Source organism: Macrobrachium rosenbergii, chromosome 8, assembly GCF_040412425.1.
Source record: "Macrobrachium rosenbergii isolate ZJJX-2024 chromosome 8, ASM4041242v1, whole genome shotgun sequence".
Taxonomy (NCBI): Eukaryota; Metazoa; Arthropoda; class Malacostraca; order Decapoda; family Palaemonidae; genus Macrobrachium; species Macrobrachium rosenbergii.
In genome coordinates this window covers 39,625,716-39,636,097 of record NC_089748.1, presented here as the reverse complement: position 1 = coordinate 39,636,097, position 10,382 = coordinate 39,625,716, and the positions used below count along the sequence as shown (strand labels likewise).

General features: G+C 35.9%; 1 protein-coding gene across 6 annotated transcripts in view; it reads right to left on the bottom strand.

Annotated features, from left to right (window-relative positions):
- Positions 1-10,382, bottom strand: part of LOC136840735 (retinol dehydrogenase 13-like) — a 256,460-nt gene that overhangs the window by 75,077 nt on the left and 171,001 nt on the right. For 3 of the 6 annotated variants that reach the window (XM_067107556.1, XM_067107557.1, XM_067107555.1), the window contains 5 exons: positions 7,921-8,035; positions 3,409-3,600; positions 1,884-1,993; positions 1,502-1,591; positions 1-560 (listed from right to left, as the gene is read on the bottom strand). The exon at positions 1-560 is cut by the window's left edge and continues 1,341 nt beyond it. In XM_067107556.1, the coding sequence (XP_066963657.1) occupies positions 447-560; positions 1,502-1,591; positions 1,884-1,993; positions 3,409-3,600; positions 7,921-8,035 (621 nt within the window). In that variant the 3' untranslated portion in view covers positions 1-446. The remainder of the gene's footprint in view (positions 561-1,501; positions 1,592-1,883; positions 1,994-3,408; positions 3,601-7,920; positions 8,036-10,382) is intronic. The other 3 variants (XM_067107559.1, XM_067107558.1, XM_067107560.1) reach the window with 2 other exon arrangements.

The following is a 10,382-nucleotide window of genomic DNA, read 5'->3' as shown; positions in this document are numbered from 1 at the left end:
GATATAAGGATTCAATGAATAATGATGCATGAAATACAAGTATATCGAGTCAACAAAACCAAAAGTGTATAAAAAAATAAAAGTAATCCCAGCATTTATATCCTGCATATTAAATGCAGATGACATACTACAATACGTACTAAAACAAGGAGAAAACAATGTGAAATAATGGAAATCTAAGTTCAGTCAGCGCACAAGGTTCAGTCATAGAACAAATGAAGAAAGAAGATTCTATCTAATGACTATATAAAAAATATCTCCACAATTGGAGCAATTATTGTCTGCAGTAACCACAGCTACATACCACAATACCAATTAAAAATGGACTGAAATCATCTAAACTGGGCTGTTGGCCCATACAATAGCTGAAACCATTAACCAACTACATTCTAAACACAGTCTTTAACAAACCCAAACAATAACAAGAACAGTGAGAAAGTAGTTTTCTACGATGTATACAATATGCTCTCGTGAGGTTCCAACTTTACATCGAGCTCACTAGCTAGCCAGAGTTTCTTGGACATTCCACGATGGCTTGCCAACTTGGAGCAAGTAGATTCCTAGTGGAAAACAATGATGACTGTTGATTATCCTTTTCCACACACTAAAATTTGATAAATGTTTTCTTTAAGCATACCACTTCTAACTCATAAGCTTCATAAGCTCTACATTGGTTACTTATGTTTTTACTGTTTCACCGAACTGAAATTTCTACTAAAATTACTACTCTTATACAAAATTTCCATTTCTCTCATTTTATAGGATAATATCTCATGAAAATCTAACCCCCGATCAAAAATAGTATCAAATACTGAAATACAACAACCAACCTTTATCATGATGCACAGCTGTTTACATATAATATTTACCTAGGTGCACCACTTAAGGCTCTTCTACTAAAATGACACCTACCATTGTACTACTACAACCACTTTAACTGCTAATAATACTACTAAATTATTGGCAAAATGGAAAATATAAAAAATCTTGGACAAATACTACAATATACTTTTAATTTACATCTACTGAAAATACTGTACAAAAGCTATTGTCAATAATTTGATACTACACAACTACTGAAAAAATTTCTTAAATACTTAGTTGTCTCTAGAAATTTGCTTACAATTTTCCTCATCAGTGAAAGACGTCAACAGTCTGTACATGTGCAACTTTTGTTTGGGGTATTTACTTGTAATTAATTTGTATCCAAACAATAAAATAGTCTGTGAATTTTTTATTTTCTTCAGTTTTCTTTGCATGTCGACCACATGAGTCATCTGCAGGTTTACAAGAATGGGTACAAAACTCTGAAAAATACTCCATTTAATTATCTATGGAAAATCTGTGAACTCCAAACCCACAAAATTCGAGAGTCAACTGTAATCTTACAAAGAATAACATTAGCACAAAAAACTACTGTAATAATTTTTTGTATGACAATCCCAAAGAATACTTTTGATTCCAAACTAGAATACACACAGATCTTAAGGAGCTAGCTTACCTTACAATCAACGAAGTACTTTCCAGATACACTGTCAATTTCCTCTGATACTGCTAGATGTATGGAGGTCTGAGCTCCCAATTTAGAGTCCTATGGAAAATAAAAGTTATTAGCCACAGAATTGCAATATTAATGAACAATGTAGCAAAATCTCTTAAACTACTTCACCATAACAAACTGCTTTAAAATATTTCATAAAATAATAGACTGGACTATCCACAAATAAGGATTTATATGGTCTTATAATTCTGCCTATATACAAGTATACTGTATATAATCCCTACTTATTAGGAAGAATGCTAAAATAAAAATAATTTAACAAACAAAAATAATGATTTCAACAGATGTAGGTAAAGCAATTCTACATTTTTTCTGATCTTACCTTCGATACCAAATACTGAAGTAGCGATAGGAAGAATCCTGAAAGGCCACCTGCTTTTGAAGCTATTTCAGTACGCACACAACCGGGATGAAGGCTGTTAGCAATAATACCTGTAAAATACAAAATATCAAATTAATTTCCGTTCCATACATCCAAACCTCATAACTCTATTTATGCTGACATGTCTACATACACATAGAAAACAACATACTGAATACCTGCTTAAACCCCCCTATCTGTGTTCTCAAGATTCGTGGATTTCTCTATGGAACATATATACACACTATGTGCGGAAAATTTGCCTATTCGTGGTATTTTTCCCTGAGAAATATTCACTAATTACTGTATTTTCTTACCATTTTCATGACTAAATGCACTTTTTGTGATAAAACCATTAAAATACTCAGGTATAAGCATTTTTAGAGTTTTTTTTTGTGTTCTGAACTATCAAAATAGGTAGTCTAAGTGTTTTTAGAGGGTTTTAAGTATTCGTGGATTTTAGCTATTCCCAGGGGGGGTGCAATACCCATCCCCAGCAAATACGGGGGTTTACTGTACATGGTAAATCTCCCACCATTTTCAAGAATAACATGCCTTGCTGTAAGCAAATTGCAATACATTGCAATGTCACATGCAGATTGATTATCTGCTGTCCAACAGACTGCTTTTTATCCAGTTTGAAGAAGCATGAAGTTACCTCATTCATGAATTTCATCACCAAACCAGAAGCGTGAGTCAGTTGGAGGAGCTGGGAGGCAGCACATAAATTACTCCTAATTTTGTGAGTATTTTCAAGAATTACAAACTTTCATCAAGTTCACTTTTCCCAAATAACAACAAACGAAAGGTAATTAACTCTCTAAATACTTAGCCTTCATCCAACTGATAAGGGATCATGATGAAACTGGTAATAAGCATCCATCATTTAAGTGCATTCAATAGCATATGCTGGGATTAACTATTTACATAACCTTTGTCTCATATATGATTGGACAGCTTTAGGGCTTTAGGCGTAAAGGTTCATGTTTACAATTTCAATGGTTTCAGAAATTCTGAGAATTAAAATATAACTATGTTTATCTAAAACGGTAAAATAATTAAAATCCATATTCTAGATTCACAAGTTCCAAGGTGGTCACAATTTCTAGAGGCCATTGGCCTAGACAGCATGCAACCAGTTCAACCATACAAGACAGTGATCACTAACCCTTAATTCTAGTGCCATCACTGAGGAAACAATATAGGTGGTGCTGCAATTACTGAATTCATACCATTAAACATTGCCCAATTTCAAAACCACTGGCAACATTTTGCCTCCTAGGAACGAGGGAGGTCTTTCCTACTTCTTAACACCATTTGATTTGTTTAAAGAATGAAAGGTTACAACTGATTGCAACCACTGGGTGCTAAAAAGAGCAAAATAAAGTATTCCCTGGTGTAGGAGCACTTTCCGTTTGATTTCAATGAATCTTGCAATAAAGATAAAATTCTGAGGGACTTCAAACATATCAGAAATCATGCTTACCAGACCCCCGCAGCCTTTCTGACAACTCCAGTGTGAAAAGAACATTGCAGAGTTTACTCTGATTGTATGCTTTAAAAGAGTTGTATGAAGTTTTTTCGAAGCTGAGATCCTCAGGATCAAGCTTTCCGCAATAGTGATGCATCGTGGAGGACACATTGACTATTCTGCTCGGTGCACTTTTCTTCAATAATTCTGAAAAATAGAGATAAACTTGCTCTGCTAAACATGAAGGGGTACATATTTCAGGTGGAAAAATATTTAGCACATTATTGTTTGGTGACAGTGCATTATCTACTTCCTTATTCAGTGATAAAAATATGAAGAACTGATATACTAGTATGCTTTAACACACCAACTGGGATGCTCCAAAACTATAAGTTTCGTTAAACAACAAAGATGTAAACCTATAAGTAAACCAGCCCCAAAATTTGTATTGCATCTAAAATTAACAACACAATTCTGTTTCACAACATACATACCATAAGTACTCGTACTTATTTGACTGATGTCAATTGGATCCATACTAAAATTTCAGTACTAACACAGAAAAAAGAGGTTTAAGAAAACAGACATGCATTAAGTTTTTATAACATAAAACTGATTTCTGATTTTTCATACAAATTCATCAATCTTTACTGCAGTCACAATGACCCCCAGACTTAAAGTCTTTAATTAACAAAAGAAAGGAACTCTCTTGCAACACCCATGCCAACTAGACCCTCAGGCATCCATCCACCAACCACCAGATAATTCATGTTATAAAACCTTGTTTGTTCATAACAATTCCATCAACCGTATTATGCCCACATCACAAATAAGGTTGGAGGCCATGTTCTTAAAAGTCTCAGACTGCTTGTACAGACCTGATAGATCCTGGAAAATTCTCAGTAATACTGTTCAATATACTGGGGACCAAAGGCTCACAGAAACTCCAAATGGTTTACTCAGGGAGTTAATGTATCCATCAGAGTACAGCAGGGTGTTTGTATTTGGTCTAGTTCCACAGGGAAATGTACTGAAATAAATCAAGTAAAAACTGAGGTGTAGGAGCAAAACAATTTGGATGGCCAGGTCTCTAAAAATATTAATGGAATATGAAGATGTAGAAAAAAGAGCTTCAACTTCTTTCTCCTGTCTGATGTCAAGTACAAATAAAACTCTAAACAAAATCCCCTTAGAAAGGCTGGAGACTATTGTATCCACAGTAACATTACAAGAACCAATCTGTGAACAACAGATGCTTGCACTGCTTTTCTTGTTAAAAGGCAAACTACATCTGCAGACAGCACTGATGGATAAAGAGCTCCGAGGGTGCTTATAATGCTCTCTACTACTGTATTGCTACCAGGGAATGAAATAGTCTTGGCATACTTCACAAGTCACAGCCAAGCTAAAATCTGACCCTGACACATAACTGCACAACAAATGAGGACCTCTCTTTACACTAGACATGACATTAGCTTGTTATCTATAAGAAATGTCAATACAACTGTGCTGAACCATTATGAAAATCAGTCTATTTGACACATGCCCAAGTAGGTTCATATCTCTAAATTAGACCCTAAAATCAATACTGCATCATAATTCTCTCACCAAAATTTCATAAAGATTTAAAGTAAGAGAAAATCTTGACTGAAATATAAAGATCTAAGTAAGAAAATTCTTGACGGCAATAATCACAAACCCATTACGTAATAAGTCACAGTACAAATCTGAGAACATGAACCACAACTAACAGTAAAATGTGCAAGGAAAAGACAAAAATCATAAATGTATGTAAAACAAATTGTGTAATATGTGATTGACTGACAAGAGCATACCATGAAAAGAAAAGAAGTGAGGCCAGATTATTTTGGACAAATAACAAAAATCCAAATAAGGAAAAGTCAGAACAAGTCAAGCTCCTAAATGGTACAAACCTAGTACAACAACCGTGAAGAAAATTCAACAAACAGACCACAAATAATGACCAAATATAAACGGGAAAACATGAAAAGAAGGGTGGGATGGCACAATGGCCACTCCATAGGTGACATGTGCCTTAAAACTCTAAAAGGAAAATGACACTGATTGGTCTTGGGAGAGAAGGATTTTTTCAGACATGACAGGTACAAATCCTCCCCAAGTATAGGCACAAAAGCTGGAAGGGTGACAGGCAAGGAGGATGTCAAGTAGGTGATGAAGTAGGAGAGTAGCCATGTTGAGTAGTGGCGAGCTGAGTAGACAGGGCAGTCAGCAAGCAAGGCAGGCATGGAACAATCACAGCAAGCAGGAGGGGAGCAGGTAAGGAGCAGACTGGTACAAAATTAGGCTGAGCAAAAGCAGGAAGAATAAACGAAGAGTATACAAGGTGACTAGAATGGTGCTGGACCAGACAGGCACATCATCGGAAGACTGATGCTTCACACTACCAGGGGTTAGACAGTTCCACTGCCGACCTCGAAACAAGACTCTGATGCTCCTTCACACTACCAGGGGTTGGACAATTCCACTGTCGACCTCGAAACGAGACTCTGATGCTCCTTCACACTGCCAGGGGTTAGACAATTCCACTGCCGACCTCAAAACAAGACTCTGATGCTCCTTCACACTACCAGGGGTTAGACAATTCCACTGCCGACCTTGAAACAAGACTCTGATGCTCCTTCTCACTACCAGGGGTTAGACAATTCCACTCCCGACCTCGAAATGAGACTCTGATGCTCCCTCACACTACCAGGGGTTAGACAATTCCACCGACCTCGAAACAAGACTCTGATGCTCCTTCACACTACCAGGGTTAAACAAGACTCTGATGCCAACTTCAAACAAGACTCTGAACACACCAGGGGTTAGACAATTCCACGGCCGACCTCGAAACAAGACTCTGATGCTCCTTCACACTACCAGGGGTTAGACAACTCCACAGCCGACCTCGAAACAAGACTCTGGTGCTCCTTCACACTGCCAGGGGTTAGACAATTCCACTGCCGACCTCGAAATGAGACTCTGATGCTCCTTCACACTACCAGGGGTTAGACAACTCCACAGCCGACCTCGAAACAAGACTCTGGTGCTCCTTCACACTGCCAGGGGTTAGACAATTCAACTGCCGACCTCGAAACGAGACTCTGATGCAGCATTACCACACCTGACAGCAGCAACTACTACACAAAATGTGAGCATGACAAGCCTTATCTGGAAGACCTTTCCACTTTCACTCAGGCACAATGAAGACTCAAAAAATTAAAAACTATGCATTCAAAAAACATAGCAATCAAACAACACTGAACATAAAATCCACAAAGGGAAAAAAGATGCAGGCAAAATAAAATACATAGGGAAGCAAAAGAAAAATCCCAAATATGCAAGACAGAACTGCTAAAATCAAAAGAATTAGCATTTACCATCAACCATAAGAAATACAAAAAGACAACAATTACATTTACAAGCAATGTGACAATTCACTTATTAACTATAAAAACATATCAATACAATTATTATACAGAAAACTACACAAACCATACCTACTGATAATGAAATATATCATAACTGTAGTGCTAAAAGGCAAACCCCACAAAAAAGAAAAAACAAAACAAATGATAAAAATTGCAAAACATAATAGAAAAAATCAAAGAGAATAAATAAAACACAGTGTGCTTAGTCATTAGCCAGCTAACAGTAAGCACTTAAAAGTATAGAGCTGACACTAAAAACATTACAAAAAAATTTGAAAGGACAAAAAATCTATGAAAAACTCTAAAAAGCATCTAGTCACTAGCTCTCAGAATCTTAATAATGCAATTACTTGAGACCCCCGAGGCTTAGAAATCACACTTTTAACACTACTGAAAGACAAAATTAAAAGATGCTGAAAATTGAGTTAACAATAATTAGTTAATGGTTAATATAATGCTGAAAGCTTGTTGCCATGCTGCAAAATCTTATCAGCTCTACAGACTAACAGAAAGTGAAGGTGGCTCATGGGTAATTGAAGGTCCAAGTGGGACATGCACTGAGAGACTCCCTTACTTCTTCTGTTTGTTATATTTAAGACTGAGACAGCAAATTTGGGCACGTATATGACTGATAGGGTTGATATGGAACAAACAAATTTACGAAGCCATCTGCTAAAACAGTTTTTAAAACAACTCGAGTGTGCAGAAAATACCAGAATCAATGCTAGGCTAATGAATATTACCATTAATAAAAATATATCAGTAGTAGTAATAATTCCATAATACCAGTAAGTCGCATGATTTATGTGCTCATGATTAGAATGATGTTCATGAACTGATTTATTACTCTTTCTTTCATATTATTAAATTCACAGTGTCTGTTCTGAAAATAAGAACCTTTTACAGATGGAAAAACTATAATGCCTTTTGTAGTCTTTATGAAAAATAACCTTTTCTGTTACATGTTTCGCACAAGAAAAAGGTGTTATATCTTCAAAGTATAATCAGATTTCATTACCCTATACACATTTACAAAAGATTAAATTATACTCAGTACTACAAAAATTATAATTACCCAGCAATATGTTGGTGAGGAGAAAGTGTCCATAATGATTAGTAGCCATTGTCAACTCTAGTCCATCAGTGGTGAGTGTACGGTGATAAGGGGCAAAAATGCCTGCGTTATTAACCTGGAAAGAAATTTAGAGATGAGGATAAACAGGCAGAATAATAATCATTAGTTATATACAGAAATGAGATTAAACAGACAGTGCAAAAGATTTTCAAATTCTGATATGTTAAGGGACTACGGAAATGTTTAAGCACAAAAGTATAACCAATGTATCTTGCAAAGCTTAATCTCAGGGAGTAAGGAAACAAAAGCTGCTGCCTATTTAGTATTAAAGCAAACAGCATCCCAGTACATAACTTTGAAATTCTGTGGTAGATGGAGAGATTGAAACTATACTAGAGTATGTTGACACAGCAGTGGAACCAACAGAGTACATGTGACATTTAAAGCAGTTAAAAGAGCCCTTTAAATAGTGAAAAATAAAACTTCAGAACCATTACGAATGGCAAATAACTTGCTAAAAGCACACTGAGAACCAATCAGAGATGAGTTGACCAGAATATATAAAGTTATAAAGGAAGAGATGGGACCAGGTAAGAGGGGAAAGTATTGCATTAATAAAAAAAAAAGGAAACTGGGATACGCTACAATGTGCTGGAACATGCTATGAAGGTAAAGAAGGAAGTTGCAAAAAAATGATTAAATAAATGATTGTCAAGTTTGCTTCACACCAAAAAAATCAACAACAGGGGAGAGGTGCAATGCAATAAAGAGGTTATATTATATGTATTTGTAGATCTTGAGAATGCATTTGGCAGAGCACCAAGAGAAGAAATTAGATTGGAATTATGAAAGCAGAGGTACCAGAAACTCACTGAGCTTGTGGTATTTCTACCTCTAGATAGAACATGGTGGTGAGTATAAGAGAATAAGTTGAGAATAATGTTGATGTCCATCAACATTCACCATAAAAACATTTATCACTGTGAGGCAACAACACATTCATAACATAAAGTTAAACAAGCTGGGTATCAGTATATCAAATTTCATCAGTCATAAGAATAAGGTTTTAAGTTTTACTAATTGTATATTATCCAAAACAGATGTTCCTTTAATCCTCAGCTTTGCAATTTTAACACTCAACTACCACCAAAACCATAGCCAGATCTTTCTTTTGTTTGAACTTCTTTTCCACAGATTATGCAAAACTTCTTTTCCTACAGAACTGAGAATATTTCAACAAAATCTAAAATAGTTTCTTCGTAAACATTCTCTATCTTAAAAGATAATTTGGTCTAGTCTCCTCAGGAGACAGAATTACAATCTGCTTAAGAATACAAACAAGAATCCTAATCTCAACATAACCAGACCTGACAAGGGAAATGGTCACATATTACTTGATGAAGAAAATTACACAGAAAAGATGAACCACATCCAAAATGAAGAGAATGTTCCACTCAGACCTAAGCTGCTTACAATACGCCTAATCTCAATATTGCCGAATTATGTCTGCCTCTTTTAAAACTTCACCTGCAATGAGTATACACTGCTAAATATCTGGATCTGAGGGTTACAGAAATAAAATCTCATAACTGTATAAGGTACAGGGTTTTCCTCTTTCCTCTGAATGGGCATCTTTTGATACACAGATTTCTTTTGTAAATGGATGTATGGTAATCAGGGCAGAAGGCCAGGCACTGGGCAAAAAAAAGACCACTCGGCACCACAGCAGAAATCATGAAATGATAAATCACAAAGATGGGGAGAAAAATGGTAAGTTTTAAATAAAACAAAGATATAATGATAAAATTGAGAAGACAGCTGAAGATTTTTGAATTAATGATGAAAACTCAATAAAAGAATGCAGAACTCAGGCCAAAGGCCAAGCACTGGGACCTATGGAATCATTCAGCGCTGAAAAGGAAATTGACAATAAAAAGGTTCGAAAGGTGTAATAGGAGGAAAACCTCGCAGTTGCACTATGAATCAATTGGCAGCACTACCCCCTTACAGAGATCAGAAAACTATAAGTATGCACCTTTTCACTTACGTACATCTACTTCTCTCTAAAATGAACTGGTGGATTACAAATGAACATCCAACCCAAAGTCTTTTGAAAAACCTTTCTGTACAGTATACCTACATACTTTGAACCAGAAGCATGGAAAATCCTCTCCCCAGAACCTTCTGCTATTGACCATTTCAGGTAACGCAACAGTTTTTACATCACTGCCTACATTCTAAGTTCCAAGGGTATCTACATAGGTGAGAACCCTACATAAAAGGAAACAATTATGGTAACAAGAGAGACTTTAAAAAGGCATTTCTTTGTCTTCTGAATTAAATGTTTAGCTCTGGTGTGACAGCACTCTCCGGGAACATTCTGCAATTTAGTAGATCCCCATCTAGTGATGGAGCTTCATAAAACTCAGAGATTTGTAATTCATATGAACATCAAAAACATA